Source organism: Leuciscus leuciscus, assembly GCF_965113295.1.
Source record: "Leuciscus leuciscus genome assembly, chromosome: 1".
NCBI classification, from domain to species: Eukaryota; Metazoa; Chordata; class Actinopteri; order Cypriniformes; family Leuciscidae; genus Leuciscus; species Leuciscus leuciscus.
The window spans coordinates 55,304,219-55,329,688 of record NC_138725.1 but is presented as its reverse complement, the minus strand read 5'-3'; the positions used below and the strand labels follow the sequence as shown (position 1 = coordinate 55,329,688).

At 37.0% G+C, this 25,470-nt stretch overlaps 1 protein-coding gene across 1 annotated transcript in view; it reads left to right on the top strand.

The window, feature by feature from the left end:
* The window catches only part of arhgdig (Rho GDP dissociation inhibitor (GDI) gamma), a 29,766-nt gene extending 4,438 nt beyond the window's left edge, over window positions 1-25,328 (top strand). The window contains exons 2-6 of the mRNA XM_082143570.1: window positions 9,318-9,494; window positions 13,792-13,875; window positions 20,843-20,919; window positions 21,748-21,811; window positions 23,552-25,328. Of these exons, the coding sequence (XP_081999696.1) occupies window positions 9,323-9,494; window positions 13,792-13,875; window positions 20,843-20,919; window positions 21,748-21,811; window positions 23,552-23,757 (603 nt within the window). The 5' untranslated portion in view covers window positions 9,318-9,322 and the 3' untranslated portion in view covers window positions 23,758-25,328. The remainder of the gene's footprint in view (window positions 1-9,317; window positions 9,495-13,791; window positions 13,876-20,842; window positions 20,920-21,747; window positions 21,812-23,551) is intronic.
* Window positions 25,329-25,470: the final 142 nt, after the last annotated feature.

Genomic DNA, 25,470 nt, shown 5'->3' with positions numbered 1-25,470 from the left:
AAAGAGAGAGAGAGAGAGAGAGAAACAGAGAGAAACAGAGAGAGAGGGTGGAGATAAATGGGGAAACAATATGATAGTTGATATAAAATGGGGGATGGTAAGAATAATAAGTGTCTCTAGAGAGCAGAAATGTGAAGACAGAGAAATAGAACAGGGAATAAAGAGAACGGAGGGGAAAGGATACTGTGCGTGTGTGTGTGAGAGAGAGAGAGAGAGAGAGAGAGAGAAAGAGGATGAGATCATCGCAGTCTCCTGTCTAATGAGTGATGGGGTTGGGAGGCGTGCTGAACTGAGGCGGAGGGTTTGCTTCTCATGCCGGTGGAATCAATAGCGTCTGCAGACCGGAATACCGTTCCCACATTACCGCCTCATTTCCAACACTTCAGCCACAGCCGGTCTTCCAGCACGGATTACACACAGATCATTTGTGCATTCGTTCACTCCCTTACTTTCTTTCTCTGTCTCTTACATACTGTCTCTCTACTATCTCTCCCTCTCTCTCTCCCTCTGTCTCTCTCTCTCCCTCTGTCTCTCTCTCTCTAGCCAACCCACACCCAGTGCTTCTGTATCTTGGGTTTTTTTGTGGTGGTAGAAGGGATGCTGCTGTGAATTCTTTTTTTTTTTTTTTTATGTGTTTTAGACACAGATTTTTCTGTATCACGGGAGGTGTGCTTTCTTGATTTTTTTCTGATTTTTTGGGGGGAAAGCTTGTGGAAAAGAGCTTACTCACAATGTTGGGCTTGGATGTTTGTGAATTTGGTGGACAGTTTCTTGAACTGCTCTGGTTAACCGTTTGCTACAGAGGTGAGGATGCATTTATGTTGTCTATTGTGAGATAAAAATGTTGAAAAGTTGAAAAGAATGTACTAAAATTAACTTGAGTATGCAGTTTAAATGCTCTTCAAACTCCACAGAAAGACCTCAGATGATCTGCCAATCTAATAGACCAGCCCTAAACCTTCAGCTGAAGTAGTTCAAAGCTTATTGTGAATGGCGTTTATAAGTTGCAATTAGGGATGTCAATTTTCACAAATTCCCATGATCGATCGTCATTTAAATTAACGATCAATTAATCGATTAATCGTTAGCCTTAATACTGCGATATGCGTCTGCAGTAGCTATGGCCAACAGCATGACAAGGGTCTGCAAATGCTGCTCAAAACGCTATGTTCCTCACCAAATCAATGAGAATGGTTTTAAATATAAATAAAGGGCTTGTAGGATTGTAAAATGTTTCGATGTGATTGATAATTAAATTAATTATTTAATAATCAAATATAACTACTAATACAACGTGTCACCAACGCCGCCTCATATGCGCTTAGAATGTGTGACTGTTGTGGACGCGCTGAATGAATCTGCTACCGTTAAACTGGAGCACTTTGCTAGCACGTTATTTATCTAAAAGAAACGCATCCAATATGAGATTAATCAGATATATTCAAAATAAACATAATATTACAAATTATATCTGCACAAAATGACGCAAATTCATGCACAAGTGAACTTGAACTAAGTTACGTGCCATTCATTCAGAACTACTCATGTTGTGGACGCGCTCTTCCTGGAGCAACGCGACACGGCAACTAAACCCAAATAATTCACAATGTTTTATTACAATATTGTAATCTTTATAATGTTATGTAATATTACAGTCTCAATAGTCATTATTAGTCGTGCACTGCCGTTTGAGCTGCGCGCGCTGAAGCTGACGCTTTACTACAGAGTTAATTCTTAACCAAATGCATCCAATATGAGATCAGTCAGATATAGATAGGCATACACAAAATAAACAGTATTACAACTTACATTTGCACAAAACAAAAGGCTGCGAATGCACACGCAAACTTATAGTCATGATGAAGGTGTAAAATGGTCCCAAACATAACTCCGGGGCGCTCGCTTTACATGTTTCGCGGTTGAGCAGCAGCACGCACACGCATGAAGACCTGCTTAATCGATGATCGATAAGTTGTATCGATTAAATGTATTATCGACAATTAATCGATCGTCGATTAATCGTTGACATCCCTAGTTGCAATGTATCCTAAAACCTATTTACATTTCAAACAGATTTTTTAAAAGTCATACTGAATGGCCATTTTGTGTGACGACTTCCTTTGTTGAAATATACATTTTTATAGTTGCCATGTGATGCAGTTAAAACAAGTGAAGGTGGATTGATCAATATGTATTGATCGATCGGTTGTTGCTCTCACAACATTGCTTTGTGTGTGTGATCATCATGTTGCTTGTAATTACAAGACACAGATGTTGTTGATTCAGGGCTTCACTCTGCAGAGCTTCTGCTTACTGACACCAATCCAGTGTTCCTCACTCCCACTTTACCTCTTTATCTGTCTTCCACTCTCTTAGTGTCTCCATTCACTTTGAAATCTTGGAAGTAATGATGTATGACAAATGAACACCTGCCTATATGTGTAAAGTGGAGAGTAAATGTACATATATGTGTGTGTGGGATGGGTTACATTGATATTGTTATCTCAGATTCCTATACAGTATGTGGCTTCTCCATTAGCATTCCTATTAATCTCAATGGCAGTTGCTCAGATGATGCAGAGCTGGATGGAAGTATGTGATTTTGCTGAACGGGTGTTCAGTTTTACACGTGTTTTGAGGCAGATATCTGACTAATCACTCTAGAGACAGGAAAAATATAAAGTCAACTTAACTTAAATTTAAGTACCCCAAAAAACAAATCTGCCACTGGTAAAACATTTACTATAATATAATAAAATAAAATAAAAAATCCATATGGTGTAGTTACAACATGTACCAACAGGGGCGAATGAAGCCATGCTAACCAGCTAATCCCAACCTGATCTCACAAGAAATTGTTTTACAAAATTGGAAATGCGTACAAATTTGTATGATGTGAAAAGGAAGCCTGAACCTGAACCCCTAAACCTAGCCCTCAGCGGGGCATTAGCAGGTTGTATGTAAAATAATTACGAATTGTCACAAGACTGTTGGATAAAACTTGATCCCTTTTATCTGACTCAAATCCGTTAAATGTTTTTTGTAGTCTGAATGTCAAAATAGCTCATGAAATCATATAAAATCCATATGTGCTTTGAAATTTGATCAAAATCTGATATTTTGGAATGTGCCTTAGCCCGTTATTGATAATCCGTACATTGGCTCTGTCCCAGATGGCACACTTCATATGCACTTACGGTCTTGTAGACTTACAGTGGCCGCTGTGTGCACGTAATCATGAAGTCCATGAGACCGTAGGGTATCCCATTCGTTATTTTAAGTTTCAGAAGGGTGCTTGCGGTGCTTCATGCTTTTGCCTGAAGCGAGATCCACAGCAGACTTCTACCCGAGAGTCAAAACGGCGTTCCATCGCGAAGGTGCAAACTCATAGGAAGATCGTGAGTGTTTAGGGTGCCATTTAGGGAAGGGCATTTGACAGCACTGATTTGTGTGCAGTGTGAACAAAGCCAGAGTAGTTTGAGGCAAGGTGGTGATTCCAGTGGAATCAATGGTGTTTAGAGAAGGCCCACAAAAGCGGGCTCCAAGGGACGGACCGGTGCACGGGGTTCTCAGCTCTCTCTCTGCCGGACTGCAGGTGCTGACACGCTAAGACCCCCTGTGGCCCAGCAGAGCTGCATCACGACTCAAGCCTCAGCTGCTGCTGCGTTGTGATGGATGGCTGCACGTCAGAGACCTGACACATTTTTAAAGGAGTAAATCAATTAGATTGCATGTAGGAGAAACAGAGATTTCAAAAAGCTGATGTGTTTGTGCTCCCTGTAGGGAAAGGCCATATGTATGAGGAGGATCACATGCATCATTGCACTACATGCAGTCAGGTGTTTAGCTCTGTGTTCTCACATTGCAGATGCTGTTTGATTAACAATCCTGAGAATTTCAATGTGTCATTCATCCCCCGACTCTTATGTGCACTAATACTTATTTGAATGTTTTTAAAGTTTTTGACTATATTTAGATCTATGTTTTCATTTATAGTAGTCTAGTACTGTTTTAGTGTATCTAGTGAGTATTTAATCTGTGTGTTCAGCCATATTCTAGATTAGAATAAATATATTCCTGCTGCATTGTTTCAGGATATTACAGCCAAAACCTTCTGTGATAGTGTAAAATGGCTTACAGTGTTCTGTCTCTAAAACCGTTGAATTGTGCAGATTTCCGGCCTGCTGTGGTTTGTGTTTGTCACTTACTTGAAGGATCAGAGTTTACTGATATGAATCACTCTCAACTCTGCTCTCAGTTTGATTAGCAGAGACTTCGACGTTGTAAAAGTAGTTTAGAAAGTGGAGGATGTGAGGGTTGCAGAACAGTTAAATTAAAAGTGTTAATATACAGGCAGTACGAAGTCACAGCAGCTGCTGAATTGGCTTTCATTTTAGCGCAAACTGAGATCATAAGTGCAGGCAAAATATTCCGATTTTAATTTTTTTTTACTATAACACGCCATACTTTGAAACATAAATGAAAAAACAACAGAGCCACTAGCTATGTTTCCATCCAAAGCTGCGAATTTAACTTTTGCTAAAACATTTGTAAAATCGCATAAAACATTTGCAAATAAAGCAGCATTTCAAGAGAACAAAATCGTCACTTTAGGGGAAATTGGCGCAAAATATCTGTAATATAAATGAAAGTTTCTGCAATTGAGGAAGGAACTATGTTTTTTTCCCCCTACATCGTAAATGTATTGCATTTCAGAGCGTTTCGAAATGCAAAAAAAAACGCTTTCATGTTATCTTACCACGTTCGGATGCCTGGTGTTTGAGAACGCAATGGTGTGAGATGCTTCTGGGTGGTCCTTATACCAAATCATTTTGATGACAGACTTTAGCTTAGGCATTTTATAATGATCAAACCAACATTTGAGATGCTGTGCAATGAAATTTGTCCGCTGGTTAGTCCAGTTATCCAATCACATCCACTGTTGAGGCAGTCACGTTTTTTGTTGCACATAGAGGGATTTATTTGGTAAATGTATTCCCATCATAGTTTAGGCGTATGTCGTCTTATAGGATAAAAAAGGTATCCCCCTTAATTGAGCGCGTAAGGTATTTATGCACATTTTTTGAATTTATGCACATTGTTGCGTTTCCATCCAGCGTTTAATTTTTTTATATGATATCCATAAATGCTCATAAAAATATGTGGATGGAGACCCCAGTTTTAGGGGCTGTTTACACAACACCTTTATCAACCAAAAACGGAAAACATTTCATGTGTTTTGGACGTTTATTTACATGTGAAAACGCGATTCAAAGTTCTGGTTTTTGAAAACGATACCTTTATCGTCTCCGTGTAAACTACAAAAATGTGAATTTGTGAAAACGGTGACATCATGCACATGTGTTTTACGTCTTCAGTCAATAGGTGCGTAGTAACATCGCCAACTACTGGCCTGGCAGCATAATACAGCATTTTTAGTCATTGAACAGAGAGCGTTTTAACAAGGTTGTCGTCTGTACGCGAAAAACGCAAAGGAAAAACTTTTGTTTTTAGTACATTGTTGTCACATAAACTTACCCTTTGACCCTCAGGGTTTCATCGCCCTTTGCAAAGTTCTTAAATCATTGTTAGAAGAGTTAGGTTTGATTGGACTTTAGAAACCCTCGTGGGCCTTCCATTCATCTGCTGAAGGTCCACTGAATATTTGGGTGTACAGCTGTTGTGAGTTGAATATGAGAGACTGCAGTTTGTTAGCGCTGTTTGCTTGTTCACTCCACCTCATTAGCTGTGCACTGAAACCTGCAACGCACCATAAGATGAAAACTAGCATGCTATCCATCACAATGTAGCCAGGCATTTAACTGCTTCTACTGATCAAAGCGGGTCAAAGCATGTTGCCTTTGAAGCCCGAGATGCTGCGGCACACATATTTCACTCAGACATTATATCTCCGAAGGGTGGGGGAAGGCAATTAAAAAAGCTTGTCAGATTCTTCACAGTATTATTATTGCTGTTTAACACAGTTGAGCAAGGGTAATTACTGTCATTCTTCTCTTTGCTAATAAAAATTACCTCTCACTAGTGGCCACTGCGAGAATGGCAGCATGTCTTTACAGAAGTGCTTCTCAATTGGTGGGTCGTAATACAAACATGGTGCTGGTCCAAGTTTTTTAAAAAGATACTCTTATCGTCTCTGTGTAAACTACAAAAACGCGCATTTGTGACAACAGTGACATCATGTGCAGGCCTGCAGGTTAAATATTAATTAACTTCAGTATCTGATTTTAACGACGTTTTTAGCTTATGTTTGTAAACAAACACTTCAGCGCTTCAATCAGGATGCTGAGATGCAAATCCACTGATTTAAAGGTTTTTTTTATGAGGTGGTCTTTGTTACTCTCACTCTTTGAATCATATTATGAACGATTGCAATTTGCAACTAATTAGCTGTTAGCTTGTGGACATTGAGAGGACATCAGCAATGTTTAATGATTTAATGTGGAATATTAATATGTATCTGATCACATCGCAGTTTTGAGATGCCATCTTCATTATACAGAAAACATGCCCTGAAATGTATCTAGAACCATCTTTAACTGCAATCCATCACTATATAGTTCATTTTGCTTGTAATTTGCAGTAAGAATCTTGGCTTTGGCTTATGGATATGCTTTAAATTGCCCAATTAGCCCAGTCATTTATTCAGTGTGACCAAGCTTACCTATTGTGAAACTCAGCTCAGGGGATTTGATTTGTGTATTCAGTGTGCAAGATAATTAATTGGTGTGCATTTTTTAGCAAAATTTAAGCTGTAATTGCACAGGGATAATTAACGAAATAGCCTTTTATGCACAGGATATTGGTCCAAAGGACACCAGTGTCCAAAATGTGTCCACACTTGAGTAAAATGTTGTAACACTGCGGTCAGTTCAGGCGTTTCCATTTTGCACAAGGGTAGCTGTCAATTAATACACATTTATGCATAGCCAAATTTCCCCTCTCACACTTCATTACCACTTTCATCTGTACACATTCAGATTGTTTATTTCTCTGTAATTAGTAGGTTAATTGGCTCACTTTGTCTTCTGCTGCTGGAGTATGCCATATATCTCAACAGCATTTTGCACCTGGAAATTGCACAAATTGTGCAGCCTCCTAATAAACTATAATCTGACCTACATGTCCTTCCTAAAATTGTCCTCCTGGATAGAGTGTTTCCCCCCCACAGGTTCAATAGATGTAGAGATACAGAATTCATTCCCACACTTTCATACCTTTTTGTTGGAGGAAATTGGCTACCCATTTTTATATACAGCAGCATATGAGTGTCATGGTCCTCAAGCTAATGCTATCTGATGCAAAAAAAGATGGTGGTATATTTTTATTAGATGCTATGAGTGAAAATCGCTCTTATAAAACTAATGGTGTATTAGAGAATGACCCTCAAAACACCCTATTGATCCCATCAGATCAGATTTTATAGCCCCGTCCTTCCAGTATTGCATTTGCCTTCACATTACAGCACTTAGGGTTTTTGTTCTCCTTTCATAAAGGTTCATTGTCTCTCTTGATAATCATTGAGGAGGATGTAAGCATGTTTCCATGGCTGCTGAAGAGCTGGCTTGAACAGTGTGTTCATAAAATCAGCCTGGGAAACATATAAACCTGGGTGGGGTATCTCTGTCTTTCTCTTTTTTTTAAATCCTAAGTTGTGTTCGGGAACATCCATCCTCTAAGGAGTTTCACTTGTTCTCCCCCAGACTACTGAAAGCAATGTTGTTGTTATTTCGATTTCCCATGAATTCGGTACACTCTGGTGTCCAGTGACTGTTTTTTTTTTATGGATAAAACTCTTTTTTTTATTGTTGTGAGGACTATAAGATATGCTTGCTAAACTATTATCCAATGTAAAATTAATCTAGCATGAAAACTAGCTAGTTTTAAACACATGAAATGTCTGTACCCACGTTAAAATGATCATTTTTGAGAATTTCTCAACTGTATCCATTACTTTAATACACTAGTGCCATTTTAGTAAAAACTATCAGACTTGTCTAACAGGGTTCCAAAAACCTAAAACCTCAGAACCTGAATTGAAAATAAAACAGCCCATATAATATTGAGTTCCACCTCTTGAGGTTGACAAATTATATTTTCTGAAGGTTACGAGTTTTAGGCCCCATTTTGTACTCTATTTGTAGAAAATGGCAGTATATTTCTATACAACACTTACACAGTACTGCTTCTCTAGGTGAGTTATGTGGACATTACGATTTAGCTCTCTTAATTCATATGATAAATTGGTGTCCCTGATGTTGGCCTCCTAAATGGAGAGCAGTTTTCTGGGTCTTTATTTTCCTCTGTTTCTCTGGGGAGCAATACCTCTGCTGTCTGCTTTCCAGTAATTATTAGCTGTGAAACGCAGTGTGTTGGTTTTGACAATGAAAACACGTTTTTCAATGTCTGACAAGTGGCTGAATTAATAAAAGCAATGATTTCTTTAACAGATCTTCTACAACCAGACCAGCTTATTATAATTAAACAGGAACAGCTCTTTTTGCTATATATATTGTCAGACTGTGGATATTTAGTTAGAAACTGTCTTTCAAATGAGCTGAATAGAAATGGAATTATCAGCGTCGAAGATGAGTGTATTGTTCCGCTACGTGAGGATTACAACAAATGACTCTGAATATTAAAAGAGATGTGTTTAGATCTACTGTCTGTAGCGGTGTTAGCCAATCTGAAGTGGTTTGTGTTTCAAGCCTAAAAATGTGCGACAGGAGGAAAGATAGCAGAAAATACATTCAGTCTGTCTTTTATCAGAACATTACTCATCTGTAGAACGAAGAAATAATCACATTGAACAGCACAAACCATGTAGTGGGTCATATATTTCACACTAGATTTTTACACTAATAGTTCAATATCTGGTCCTTTTATGCTCTTACTAGATGCTCCAAACTTGATCGTGACTGACTGGCCTCCTTTTCAAAACCAGTCTAGAAATGTGGAGACTATAGTTTTAGTCAGCTTTAATCCAAGTCAGAACAAGCACAGAAATGTTATCATCTCATAACAATTTACTACACCTAAATTCAGAGGGGAAATAATAGGTTGTTTAAGTCACAACCACAGCCCTCAGTATAACATTTGAATGATAAATAGAATTTTTTTTATGACCAACAAGTATGTTGATCCAGGTATGTTGTGAAATCATGGTCATTTTGATATCTCTATGTGAATATGTTTATGAGTGTTCTTTCAAACTTATTGAGAAGCAACAGAAAAAGATTATTTGGAGCTTATGACCATGGCTAGACCTATCTAAAACCCTAAATTCCTGTTTTTCTTAGGCATAATGGCTGATAAAGAGAAAGACGTGCCAGTGGTTGAGGACGATGATGAACCAGATCTGAACTACCAGCCTCCGGCTCAAAAAAGCCTGCAGGAGATCCAGGATCTGGACAAGGATGATGAAAGCCTGAACAAGTACAAGCAAACCCTCCTGGGCTCTGGACCTGTGGTGGCAGGTTAGTGTACCTTCACAAGAAAATGCCTATTGCATGTGCACACCATTTATTAATATTAGATTAGATTATAATTTATATAATTTATACCATTAAAAAAAATATTTTAAATAGTCTGTTCATAAAATAATCCAGAAAAAAAGGTATGATGGTTTCCTCAAAAATATTTCAACATTGATAATAACAAGAAATGTATCAGCTTATCAGAATGATTTCTGAAGGATCATGTGACACTGAAGACTAGAGTAATGCTGATAATTCAGCTGAGACATCACAGGAATAAATTACTTCTTATTCAAATAGAAAACAGTTATTTTAAATTGTAATAATATTTTACAATAATTGTTTTACTGTATTTTTGATCAAATAAATGCAGACTTGGTGAATTTTCTCGACATTTGAAGACATTTTTAGTACATCACAGTCTCACCGAAAAACTTCAAAACATTATTTGAATCTGATTGATATTTTGACCCACATTTATGGATACACACAAATAATGAATGTTGCAAAGAATCTCATCTTGTGAAGATTGTATTGTCTTCATGGTTAAAGCTGTAGCTCGGCTCTCCAGGGACGTCTCTCCCTTCTCCTCCTGCTGTCTAGACGGATTCAGATCCCCCGGGGGACTCCAGTCTTGGTTCAAAGCCCCCAAACAATATCCTCTTAACTCAGGGAAAGAATGAGAAGGTGGCTATCACTTAGTTTGAAGAGCATAGCTTTGAACTGCTTTGTTGTTTAGAAAAAACATGAAACATGAATTATGATTCCACTCCCTGCATAACGCTGAATAATTTGCATTTGATGTTCTGTCCCGTTGCATTAATTATAAGATCTGTTATTGTATTTCTCACTCAGTTATTGAGTGAAATAGCTTTGTGTCTTTTCTGTTTCTCTCTATGATGAATTGTGTCTGTGATATTATGATCAAAGCCCAGCAATCCTAATTTCTTTTGCCACAGGGAAAATCCAAATATATACTTCAAATCCTTTAAGTGTGAACTGAAATACTTGCTGATACAGTGTTCCTAAAGGCATAAAAGGCAGATTAATTTCTTCTTGACTCACAGGGCTTAAAACGTTTGATTTAGATGCAATTTAATTTTCTGTTGAGAATTAATCAACTGCAGTCATTTCTCTTTTTTTTTCAATCAAAAGCAACTTGTGTGCCTAGGGTATTTACCTTGTAAGTCCTCTGATTCATAAATGATTCATCTTTGTTCTGTTGGTTATGGCCAGGTTAATAATAGCCTTTATTCAATATTCTGGAATTCAAACGGCAGCTTGCGCTGGTATTTTATAGCGCTTTGTGTTTCAGTATAATAACTGAAAGATCTGCTTACAGTCCTGAGATCATGATGACCAATCAGGGCAAGGCAAAAAAAGTGGATCTTTTGCCTCTTGAGAACTATGATACATACCCTTCCTTATGTCCTCATTTCCTATATTGTGTATGCAATGAAAATTGCAACATAATTTACTCACCCTCATGTCGTTCACAATCTGTACGTTAAGATCGGTACCAGTGTCATTTTAGTACTATTTATATATTATATTATTTTTTATTATTATCTTGAATTATTTTTTATTTTTATGTTTTCAGTTTTCAATTTAATTTATAGTCATTTAATTATGTGCTTGTCATTTTTATAATTATTTTTTTAAATATTAATATTTAGTTTTATTTAAATTTTATTTCAGTTTTATTTATTATTTATTTCCAGTTAGTAATTTTAGTGCTTAAACTAAAACATATTTCAGATAGTTGCTAAAGCCACATTTATTTATTTTATTAATCTAACAATAATTAGTATATTATTAAGTTCTCCTCTTGTACTACACGGAGGAAAAAAATGTGGGTCACATTTTTTTTAATCTTATTGATGTGGGTAAAAAAAAAAAATCACCACATTTATTCGTAAACTATCCCTTTACCCCTTCTCTGAGGTTGAAAACACTGGAAATATGAAATAGGCTTGTCCTGACGTTCATTCATTTGCCATAAGATCTTCTCAGATATAATAGTGGGATTATGCCGGGGTGATCAGTCATGTTTGGTGCTTGCAGTCCCCAGTGTGCAGTTTTGCGAGTGAGCATGCCTGCGGCGGGTGGCAGCACTTGTGGTCATCAGCGGATGATGAACTGTAGTTCCCACTTTTAAAACCAGCCCACCCTGCATCAATAACACTGCATCAATGAGACCCGTCCAACAATTTGTTATGTGTAGTTTTACACCACTAGCTCCCTCTTGGCACTGCAGAAACAATAATTTAGTGGAACAGTAGAGTTAAGCGCCTGAATAAAGCTAGTCATCTCCCCTGCATGCTTCATGGGACAACTTCTATGATGTAGGGCCTATGGGAGTTCGCATAATCACTCTAACTCTGTATAAACTGCTTTTATGTTGATTGTGCGTACTGTGCGTGTGTGTGTGTCCTTTTTTCGTGGAGCTTGACATAGTCATAGTGCTCTATGGTTGTATGGAAAAGATTCAAAAGTCTCCTTTTGTGTTACAGTGGAAAAAATAATAACAGCATGCAGGTTTTGAATGACATGAGGGTGAATAATGACTGAATTTTCATTTTTGGGTGAACTGTTCCTTTAAGGGGTGGGGCAGCCGCAGCTCTATCACTGTTAAATGTGCTGAGACAGCATGCTGGGGTCACTAACCTGCAGTGTCTCTGTGTCCACCTAAACCCTGACAGGCCCGATCTATTTCTGTAATGGCCAGAGCTCCTATGGACACAAGAAACCTGGGAGGGAATGCATGCCGGGTTATTAGCAACAGTGATTGACAAGACTTTAAATGCCTCTTTATCTTATAATGAAGGTGATTATGTTTGTGAAAGACACTGTAGTTCAGTTTCAGAAACCTTCTGAACTGCATTTTAAAGAATTGTTGGCTATTTCCTGACACAAAGGCTGTTCCAAAGATAGGCAACTTAATTATGCTGTCTTTTAAGATAACTTTTTTTTAAATATCAGTTCCGAAAGGTATTCATAAAAATAGCTCAGTGTAATTCAAATTGGTCAATTAACAAATATTTGTGTTACTTTTGCTGTATATTTGTATGCTGAGAGTATGATTCCTTAGCAATATGCTAACATCAAACTCTATTGAAATCAATGTTACCCAATATTTGTGTTAATTATTTTTATGAGTTATTACTAGCTATATATTAATATATAGCTGCAATGTTAATGTCAAACTTAATTGCAATCAGTTTTACTCTATATATATATATATATATATATATATATATATATATATATATATATATATATATATATATATGTCATTTTTAAATGTATTTTTAGAGTATCACCTGTTAGCTTAGCAACATGCTACCATTAAACTCAATTGAAATCAGTTTTACCCAATATTTGTGTGTATTTTTTTATACGTATTTTTAAAGTATCGTCTCATTAGCTTAGCAACATGTTAACGGTAAACTTAACCAGTTTTACTCAATGTGTGTGTCATTTTTTAGATTTTCAAGAGTTGTTTGAGAATCGTCTCGTTAGCTTAGCAACTGGCAATTTGTTTCCTGTGAGGAACTTTATTCGTGTGGTGCCCATATAGTGTTACCTCAAAGTCACTTACGAGGTTCCATGACCGTTATTGTGCTAAGTAGGCAGTAGGTATTAAGTCGGCTCACTAGGTTTTGGAACACAGCTTTTTATATTGACGACAGATAAAACAATGGAAGTTAGTGTGATTTGTATGACTGGAGAAACCTGTCTTTCCACAAACCTGAACTGATGATGCTCATCTGCTGTTATCTGAGATGAGTAATGTGTCTTATTTACACACTGACTGGCCAGTGCGTTGGAGGTGCACATGAAAGCCCCGTTTCCGCCTCCCCATTTTTACTCTATTTAGTCCAGTCAAAGTATCTTCCCTCTGGCCTGAGACACACATACATGATGAATGTGTGGATGAATCGGCTTGGGGAATGATTCTTCAAATTGTGTGAAAGATGTGTGCTATTACTTTTTTCTAAGCGATCACACTTAAAGTCTCAATTTTGTGACGGGGAACTTGGTACAGGCAAGCACCACTCACATTTGTTCCAGAACCGTTATTAACCAGCAAATCATTTTGGTCTAAAAGCTTCACTGCATGCTGAGAATATTATACCCAGTAAACACTGGTTGCCTATTCCTTATTGTTTATGCACTTAGGAAAAAAGGCTATTCTGATGGGTTTATCCTGTAGGTACAGTAGACGTATGCTTCAATAATAAATGTGGAGTAGACATTTAGCTGTTTCTCATCTGTTTTATTTATTGCATTGCAGATCCCACCATTCCTAATGTTCAGGTGACTCGGCTGACTCTGATGTGTGACCAGGCCCCTGGACCCATCACCATGGATCTGACAGGTGAGTCTCACAAGACAAACTAGTCAACAAGTGTAAACATAATCAACTTCATTTAAAATGAGAGCCGTCAGCCGAGTCAATATCATTTTATTTATTTAGATTAATTGGATATACTAATACTTACTGTGACAATCCCTCAAATGGGGTTGTTTTATTTGTTTTACTGTAATACATTTTTTTATATATATTATTTTGCACAGATAATTTTTTTATATGATTAATTGTACTAAAATAATACTACATTGACTTATTTATATACTATTATTTTATTTTTTAATATTTTCAATTAGCTTTTATTTTTAATATTTTCAGTTTTATTAATTTTATTTCTATATAGCTTTAACTAATTTGTTCGTTTTTTTATCTAATATTTATATTTTAATATATTCAAGCTTTATTCCAATTAATGTAAATTATTTTTTTTAGTTTTATTTAACGATACAATGCAATTTTACTTTATTGTCCCCTTGGGGAAATTTTTCTTGGGCTTAGTGTTTGCTGCATTTCACACAATAAATAAATAAATAAATCGCATGTGTCTCACATAAACAGTCCAATAGTCCAGTTATGTGAGCAATAACAATAACAACACTGATAACCCTATTTAAAATCCAAAGCATTCAACTCATATATTTTTGGTGTGATTAGTATCGGTAGGATGATAGTTATGTGGGTTGAGGTAAGTGGATGAATCTGTGATCTGTGGTTTTGTCCACACAAAGGCTGCTGATCAAGAGCTGGGAGGGCAGTTGCTTAGTTGACACTATTGACAGAGCCTCAGTAGCTCTGCACTGCATCCTAATGCTTCACCTCCCCTGCCTTCAGAGGGATGATGATGATGTCATTCCTTACACTGCCAGCCAATATCATGCAAGCAGGCAGGAGATGGAGATCTGCAACACAAATCAACATACACTGCTGTATGTAACCATGTACCCGCCCTCCATACACTAGAGGGGACTGTATGGTCTTTTGACGGTCAGAGCAGGTTTCTGCAATACCACACCCCCCCCCCCCAGCCGGTTCAACAGTGTGTTTTTTTCTCTTTAACAACGGGAATACGGCAAAAGGTCACCTGGTTGCTAGGCAATAGGATGATTCTGGGCTGTTTAAATCAGAGATTTAAAGTAAGAAGCCCTTTTTAGATATAAAATCTGTAACGTTATTTATTCACAGTGTCAAACCTATATGCAGCAGCACGTTTCCTCTTTTAGAACAAAACCAGAAATGACTTACGGTTTGAGTTGGTACAGGAAGGCGTTGCCCTCTTAACACAGAGTACACTGTTGCGCTTTTGTGTGTGGACTTCCTGTTTAGCAACTTCTATTCTTAAATTACCTCTGCACTGAAATAAAAGGAACAAAACAGTGTTTATTTCTTTATTGGTTGCCTGATGGCTGGTTAATGGTTATTATATATTTTTATTGCAAGGACACATTAAATTGATCAAAATGACAGTAAAGGAATTTATAATGTTACAAATGTTTTAAATTTCCAAACTTTATTCATCAAGAGTCCTGAAAAAAACTCTTGAGCAGCAAATCATCATATCAGAATGATTTCTGAAGGATAATACATTTGAAAATAAATTACATTTTCAAATATATTAAAATATTAAAATAGAAAACGGTTATTATAAATTGTAATAATATTCCACAATATTACTGTTCTTACTGTATTTATGCAGCCTTGGTGAACATAAGACTCCTCCTTCAAAAGCATAAAAAGTCTGTCTTACTCCAAACTTTTGAATGGTACTGTATTTTAAATGAAATTTTATATTTTTTAAACATTTACATATACATTTAAAAACATAGTTTTTGCACTGAAATACTACCCTGGTAAACCAGAGTTCTCGCGAGAGCACAAGTTGAATTTGCTTTTAGATTTAGGTCTGGATTTCCAGGCTACTGAAATACCATGCTGCAGCTTTAAATTCATTCCAATCCATAAATATAGAGCGAACACTTTTCACTATACAAGAACCTGCTGATAAACAGCATAACATATCATTCCATAGCCTGAGCTGTAAGCAGGAGCACATTAGAGATCTGTGATCAGGAACGCAGATGTGCCAGAGTCCTGCTGTGAGTGACAGCCGAGCGTGGCACCTCACTGTGGGACGTCCACTGGGATGGAACGCGCTAACCAGACTGAGTTTTTGATGGATGTGGCTGGGCCGACACGCAGTGGAGAAAAAAGACTGTAACAGTTAGTGGTGGATGAAGGTGGGGAGCAGAACCTGACTGCACTCAAGACTCGAATAGCACTCAGCGTGACAGCAGAAGTTCTGCTCTGCTGACGTTCAGATTAGAGCAGCAGGAAGCCAGACCTTATCATGCCGCTCTTAATTGAATCCGAATAGTCCATATCTGAGCAGCTGAATATTTTGCAGTGTTCGTCGCATCCCCTCTGAGAGAGATGTGAATAAACCACTGAGGATGCACTCTAAAAATAAAAAATAAAAACGTACAAATATATAGTACTGTGCAAAAGTCTTAAGCGGGGGACACACTTAACTGTAAGGCCGATGATGAATGTTTTTTTGATACTTACGACTGATTATGCCCAAACGCGCCGAATCAGAGACAGTCAGTGTTTAAAATCTGCTCCAGTCATTGGAAACAGTCTGTAAGTGTGTTCAGTTCAGTCTTAGAATGTTTCAGCTAGCCGTTAAGTGTGTCCCCGGCATTAGGCACGTTAGTATTTTCACCCCCCCAAAATTTGTTTAAGCCAGTTAATTGTATCTTTTGCTGTAGTGTGTCGGTAGGAAATATCAGTTTCCATATCAAACAAAAAACTGAGACAAACTAAACCCAGAAGAACTGCATCAACGTTTCCAAGACGCTTGTAGAAACCTCCCTGCGAATGCGAATGATCGAATGTGTGTTTATTCTGTAGGAAACGTATCTTTTAGTAAAGCGGGATTTAGTGAGTGATGTTGATGGTGATGAGGTGTCTGTGTTGAACGCTGCAGCAGTGGGAGTGAGGGTGGAATGGGCCGCTCTCATTCTCACCTCTTGCCAGATTGCAGCTCCTCCAGACTGCTTGAGCCTCCGCTGGGATCTTCCTTCCTTATTATCCATCTCCATCTTTGCTCTCTCATTGCTGTGTGGGAGTCATTCAAACGACACACCAGCTACAACAACTTCAGCACACTGTGTTCATAACCAACCAAGTCCTTCTGAATCTTTAAATGCAGGGAAGGAAAGAACACACATCTACACACACACACACATACGTATGTGTTTGTATGTGTGCGCATCTTCGTTGTTGGGACCAAATGTCACTTCCCGTAAGGATAGTAAAATCTGAATGTTTTTTGTTTTGAAAATGTTAAAATAATACAGAAAGGTTTCTGTGATGGGTAGAGTTAGGGGATAAAATATAGTTTGTAAAGTACGAAAATCATTATGTCTATGAAATGTCCCTGGCCCGGCGCCATAAGGGGCCATCGACCCCTAAGATCGCATTTGTGCTCCCTCAATTTCAATTTGTGCCCTCTCCCCCCCTGGACTGTGATTGCCCCCTCAAGAATTATAAATGTCCCCCAGGTGATGCGTCCTGCCTCTGAAAAATCCACATAAATCATGGAAACCCAATGAGTACACTACCAAACGAAGGTCTGTGGCTAGGATGTTGTCGTTTTTTGTAGTCAAAAGTTTTTTGTAGTTACTGTCATTTGACAGTAAAATGGTTTCCACAAAAATATTAAGCAGCACAACTGTTTTCAACATGAATAATAATAAGAAATATTTCTTGAGCAGCAAGTCAGTGAATCAGAATGATTTCTGAAGGATCATGTGACACTGAAGACTGGACTAATGATGCTGAAAATTCAGCTTTACCATCACAGGAATAAATTACTTTTAAAAATATATTTACATAGAAAACTGTTATTTTAAATTGTAATAATGTTTCATGATATTACTGTATTTTTTAATTTAAAAAAAATGCAGCCTTGTTGAGCATAAGAAATTTCTTTCAAAAACATAAAAAAAATTATAGACCGCAAACTTTTGACCAGTAGTGTATGACTATGTAATGTGTGCGGACAATCTAATTTGCATGTAAGTGGAGCTAATCAGCATTTCATAAGGAGATCACACACCCCACGTTTTAACTCTCACTGTCGTGGACATGGACTAATCCTCTTGTCCAATCAGGATTATGTTATTACAGTGATTATCAGAGCTAGATTTAGTCAGTTACAGATAAGGGATTTTCATCTTTGTGATGTTGAAGGGGTTTTGAGAGGGTTTGATGCCGCTTCTGTTATATTAACATTGACATCACACGTCAGCACATGCAGAGAATCCACTTCTCCGAGCCGAGGTCCAGTTCCACTACATGATAAAGCCTCTATAGTCTAAAATAGTATTAATGTTAAGGACACTAATAAACACAGTCTGGCATTTGGCATCACGTGAATGGGCCACAAATCATCATTAATGTTGTTCATTGTATCAATCTCCGATTTCTCCTTCCTCCCTGGTCTCTTTCAGTATCCATTACAAAGCACTTAGGGCAGATTAAAGGGATAAATTGATAACGCAGCAATTGCACTTTTGCAAGGAAACTCTTTGCATTGAACTCAGTTGAACTATAAGCAAAATGCGACCTGCAACATAAAAGGCTCGCATTTACAATTATGATATTGATTTCTGTTATATTTCTTTAAAAATGTGATTATGACCAGTGTTGGGGAAAGTTCGTTTTAAAAGTAATTTTAACATTTCAATATTGCGTTACTCCCTGAAATGTAATTAAAGGTATAGTCGAGGATTTTCCCGAATTTTAGAAAAGAACCACCCTCTCCACTTTTTGAAAAAATGCACATGCACAACACTCTACCTGCTCCCGAGAGGGAACGCCTATTAAACGCTAGCATCGCTAATCATAGCTTACATGAACTTTTACTAGCAGTGATTTTAAGTGGATTTCTCCAAATAGCATGCCAAACTTTACCTGTCGAGTAGAAACTTTGCGACTGAGGCATCAGTGGGAAGCCCGACCTGTGCTTTTAGCACACGCCAGCGTGTGAAATATTCTCCCAAAAACACTCTGGTCTTGTTTCTTTCTTCAGAGGCCTTTCTCTTCTTGTCATACAATTCGTAGGCACTTTTTCTCTTGCGACCCTCAGACATTTTGAAAAAACCCGGTGAGAACGGCGAGCTTCAATGAATGGCTGAAACCATAGATATTATATAGAGATTTCTATGGCTGAAACCATAGCTCACCACACATATACACCTGAAAGTGCGCATGCGCAGAAAGGACGAGCATGTACGACGGCCTTACGTAAACATATCATCAGAATGATTGACAATTAGGAGGACCAATAGTCTTGATGATCCACCCGGAAAAAGAAAATCCTCCACTATACCTTTAAGTTGCATTACGTTACTTTTATGAAAAGTAATGCGTTGCACTACTTTTGTTACTTTTTCTCTCCTGGTCTGGGCTTGCTTGTATGTTTTTTAATGGAAAAAAAAAAGTTATATTTTGGCAAATGTAAAGGCCCTTACACACCAAAAGTGAAATGTATAAGTTTGACGCTGAATGAAATGCAAATCCACTCCTGTACAGTAGAGGGTGCAGCTCAAACAAACCTTTAGTTTCGGCTGTGCTGCCATTCTGAATTGCAAAAAATATATACGGTGCGCCTTTCTCCTTATTTCATTCAACATGGGGACAGGAGAGGTGTCTGACTATAAATGGGGAAACTACGGTGGCCGAGAGAGGTCAAAGCGCTGCAACTGAAGAAAACACATGCAAATAGAAAAACACCTGCAAATTAAGAAAACATCTTCATCAGTTTCACAACACATGTGTGCTCCAAATACTCACAACACAACCATATACAGAAACACACTGCAAATAGCACAGACCACAACGGAAACGTTTCCAGAGGACCCCAATAAGTGACGAACCCGGCTGGTAAATGCTTACAGCTCAAAGTCTACTTTTTTATTTTACTTTTTTTTTTTTTATATACTTTTTACAAAACATACAGAGATGACATGTTTATGACATATAACTTTGTATACAATATACAAAATGTATTAACAATATGTTCAATGTCATCAGAATACAAATGAGAAAAGAAGAGTTAACAATGAGCTCAAAAAATAAATTAAAAAGATGAGTAAGATATTAATCTATACATCAGTTACATTGTACAAATTTTGTTATGTTTAAATAAGTTTCATAAGAAATGTTAGGTAATGCAGGGTCCAAAGATGAGAAGGCAAGTTTTAAAGTTGAGACACTCACACACAGATATATAATGCATATTTTACAAACTTTTTTGTTTAAAATGTATATTTATTTGCAACAGTTATGTTAACAGCAATAATAGAAATTTCTGTCGTAAGATGGACACGGTGCTGCGTTGTCATGGGAACATCCCAGATGAAAATAATGAGGAAATTACGTTATCTTTCGTTGCTCCCTTCATCAAGTGCGTTCCAAACGGCTACATAATGTCACACTAGTGCCCCGCTCACTCCAAAGTCCCCACTTCAAGAGCTCTGCCCTTCGAAGGGAGTAGGGCATAGGGATGCTCACGTCCCAGCCGGGTTCGTCACTTATTGGGGTCCCCTGGAAACGTTTCCGTTGTGGTCTGTGCTATTTGCAGCGTGTTTCTGTATTTGGTTGTGTTGTGAGTATTTGGAGCACACATGTGTTGTGAAATTGATGAAGATGTTTTATTAATTTGCAGGTGTTTTTCTATTTGCATGTGTTTTCTTCATTTGCAGTGCGTTGAGCTCTCTCAGCCACCGTAGAAAACAAAGTCATGGCGTTACTTATTTGAAAAAGTAACTCCGATATTTTGTTGTAAATTTAAATGTAATGTGTTACTTGAAAAAGTACACTGACTCTCGTTACCCCAACACTGATTATAACAATGCACAATTCCACTCTGAATTTTACTCTGGCTGATGGTTGTTTTTTTTACACACAGGTGACCTCGATGTTTTGAAGAAGAAAAACTTCACCATGAAGGAGGGAGTGGACTACAGGGTGAAAATCCACTTTAAGGTAAAAATAAAATAGATTTTGAAGAATACAAATGGAATTAAACAGTCAGCAGTTGTGGTTAATCTTTTATACTGTTGTGTATTGTTTTTTTGTTTGTTTTTTTAACCTATTTTTTTTATTTTAAATCTGTTATTCTGAGGTATTGTAAAAAAATAAGGCTAATTTTACAATATTGTTTAAATGCCCTTGAAAGTTGAACCCAAGCTTCTGCAGCCTCAGGAATGTAGATATGAAATGCAAGGCTAGAAGTGGATAGATTGTTTATTTCCTGTCTTGATCAGGCCAGCACTATGAAGAACATACAGAAATACACACAGACACTCTTTCCCAGGCTAAAAGTTCCTAAAAAATAACACACTTAAAATATTTGTAAACAGTTCGGGGTACAATGTAAGCAGAAAGTGGGTTTGTGTATTGCTTCGCAATATGGATGATGTTGAAATGTTTTTGTTTTGTTCGTTTTCTCAAGAAATTTTAATTAAGTGGCATCTAGAATCACTGTGAGTCATACCAGATCATGTTCCCGCAAAATACTGTTCTTCCCAAAATCTTTTTGTATCCAACAATATCCTTCTATCCCATGATTAATCAGGAATTAAGTGCCTGATTTAGCTTGATACAGAAGATACTGTAGAATATAGCATTATAGTTCATGTATAAATACACTAAAATAGACAGTGACTTAATCTCAGTGCAAATTCCATGTATTCCCTGACGTGAATTCCTAAATGTTCAAGGATCTAACAGGACCTCTGCTGGTGACTGTGAGAATGAAAATGATATGTTAAATTAATATTTATTCTAATTCATCCCATCTGTTCCCATTAGGTCAACAGGGACATTGTGTCTGGACTGAAATATGTGCATCTGACCTACAGGAAAGGACTCAGAGGTAAGACTAGAGCATCTGTATTCATGAATTTGAATGTTGGCCTTGCTTGGTGCTGGGAATGTGTTTGAGTCAAGGGTGTATGGATCTCTTTAAACACACATGTACTGTTTTAATGTGCGTGATTTAAATAAACAGCTTACATTTCCATTTTAAAGTACTATCTGATAAACACATTTCACTTATATTTATATATGTTATGTTTTTGGCAAAATCTTGAGATTATTTGACTCCAGCAATGCTCAGATTATCTGTGATAACTCCACTTTGAGTTGATCTGATATTATATAAACAGGAAACTATTGATGATCAGTGTTAATGTTTATTAACAAAGCATTTATAGATTTGTCAACTATAAAGAAAACTGTGTCATGTCAATAATTAAAAGTTTTGAATTAAAAACTTGTTGATTCAACATGACAAGAAAAAAATAACGGCACAAAATATTAACAATATCAGTTATAGTCAATAATCTCTATGAGGTGTGACACAATTCAATTCAATTTATTGATTCAAACATAACAATGGAAATAAAAAAAATTACGGCATATTTAAAATGGTTTATTTAATTCATGTTTAAAAAGTAGTAATAATAATAAAATAATTAAAAATGACTAAATCATTTTTTAAAAACAATTAAATAAATTGACAAAAGTTTATTTGCTTTTTTTGTGTCGTTTTGCCAAATGCTTTTCTCTATCCATTTGCCTGTCAGGTTAAAAAATGCCATTGGCCAGTTTACTTGTGGGGGAAACCAATCAATCAGTTTTCAGTCAACCAGTGTGGATGAATCGCACTTGTGTCGAAGACTCGGGATCTATTGAAGAGAACTTGTGCGATGCAGAAACTCTTACAAAGCTAAAACAAACACTTGTTTTTGATCTATTAATGCATCTCTCGTTTGCAATCTCACGGTTTGAAACGCCTGTAATAGGAAATCAACGTGTGCTGTCATGAATAATTAAGCCAGGCGTCTTCTCATAGGATAAGGACACGCAGTCTCATGAATAATTATGAGACACCGACCGATGAGTCACTGACGTACTATAGTACGAGAAAACGTTACATCCTGTGACGTTGACACAAAGACGAAATTAAACCCGGAAGTTGAAAATGAACTAATGGATGGTAACATTGACTTCTATAATGTTCAACACACATAACTGTTAAAATCTCAGACAATTTGGTTTAGGGTTTCATGACCGTTTAAGAGCCACCCTCTCTCGTATGTGTATGTAAGCTTGTTTCCAGCCTGGAATAAAAAATATAAAAGGTAATTGCAACTTTTTGCGAGAATTGCGAGAAACTCCAAATTGTGGGATATAAACTCCCAATTCTGAAAAACAAGTCAGAAGTCAAACACAGGTTAGAAAGTCGCAATTAGCTTTTTTTTTATTGCAAGTTTATATCTCACAATTCTAAGAAAAAAGTCAGAATTGCACGTTATAAACTCGGAATTGTGAGAAATACATTCAGTCTTTTTTCTTGTTGGAGATAAACTGGCAATTGCGAGTTATAAAGTCAGAATTGCGAGATATAAATTCAAAATTCTGAGAAAACGGTCAGAGATAAAAAGTCGCAATTATTTTTTATTCCATGGCGGAAACAAGCTTCCATAAATATGTGGCATTCAAAATTGATGTAAGATGGACTGTCATGCTATTTTGCAATTCAATTTCAAATGAATGAATATGACACAAAATGTTTACTAAATTTAAAAGATATTTTCATTTTTACCTGTAGTGGATAAGGCAGTGTACATGGTGGGCAGCTACGGTCCAAGAGCCGAGGAGCATGAGTTTATGACCCCGGTGGAGGAGGCTCCGAAGGGCATGATCGTTCGGGGAAGCTACCACATCAAATCCTACTTCACAGATGACGACAAGACAGACCATCTGTCGTGGGAGTGGAACCTGCATATCAAAAAAGACTGGGACAGTGCAGAGTAAAGAGGTTCTCCTCTGTCTCTCTCTCTCCCAGATGCATAGCAAAATACCCAATTTATGACTAATGTTTAAAACGGAGGACTAGGCTAGGTAGATATGCAGCTGGAGTTGACTTTGCAAATGGTTAAATAACAATTAGTCATATAACAAAAACCTTAAAATAATGAAGACATTCTTACATATTAAGTGTAATCAACGGTGAGGACAAACAGTGACTGGCAGGGTATTAGAGGTGACTTAGTACTTTGTAATAGATATAACAGCGGTATAATCAACAAATGAAATTCCTCATGCCTGTACTCTCAGGTTAGTGTAAACTGTAAATATTACAATGTCTGTATTCTTGCAATGCATTTAGAGTTCTTTACAGAGCCCATGACCAGATCAGTGCATGCTTGGATGTGAAGCCATTGTGTCTGCTATGGCTAATGTCTTGTATTGATGATGTAATCAGCCTGCTGTTAACTGATAAATACATGTGTAGGAAGTGGTTTGTACTAAGTGTTGCTTGTCCAAAAGGTATTTCTGAGCATTAAACCCCTGCAAAAAAGACCAAAACTTAGCTGGTCAAACAGCATTTCTGGTGAAGCTGGTACCACTTGTCTTACTGGTTAGTCTAGTTAAGAAGCCCGATTGGCACACCAGCTAGGCTAAACATTTGCTGGTCTTTTCAACTGGGAACCCACCATCACTGGAGCCCATAGTCAAGCACCCTCCTCATTCCCTGAAATTGTTCAAAATCTGTTCATCTCTGTCCTGGTGTCTGTAACCGTCCTCCATCTAGCTTTGATATTAGATTGTCTATGATTTTTTTTTTTTTTTTTTGACATTCCAAAATAAATACATTTTATTGTTTATATGCCTGATGATACTGTTACCTTACACTTCCATCTCCATCTCTGATGTTATTATCTGACATGTGCATATCTTGATTTCTCTTGAACAATTATCTACTGCGCTATCATAGCCTATTCATATATATCGCAGAATATTCAGAAATACTCTGCGGAAATGATAAGAATAAGATGTCTTGAAGAAAGGTAACAAATGCCATAGGTAATGTATAACTTGCATGTGCATTATGTAATGCCTTTATGAGGGAGACAAATGCTAAATCATCATTAACTGTGAGCTAGTTAGCAATAGGAAGAAATAAGAGAGCGCACAAAAGATTAGCGGATGTTTTTTTGTGAATTGTCATTTTTGATAACCGTGTGACTCTACAGTCAAAATATGATTATAAGATGTATTTGATCAAATGGAAATCCTCATAATTTTTCAAAATATACGTACATATTTTCTCAAATTCATATTGTGACTGATAATGTTGTCCTCACAATTGGATGTTATCATTAGTCTACTTGTAATCTGTATTGCATGATGCTCCATTTTTAAAAACATGTTAATTAGGGGGTTAATTGTGATGTAATGTCGGCTGCAGTAAGATGTAATGTACGATTTAGTCAGGGCATTTTTTCTGCTGACTGATTCATTTGCTAAAAATAGATTATATTGCTTCTGAATTGTCATACCTTTTCATCTTGTATTTTTAAATAAAGTTTGGCTTGTCCTTATTTGTAATCTTGTTTCAAATGTTTTAGTTTAGTTCATGTAAGTTATGATTAGGCACATCAAGTCAATTTATCAAATGAACAACACGTGCATGTAGCAGTAATGGCTGGCAATTAACAGTTGCTTCATGTTGCTGAAAAAAAA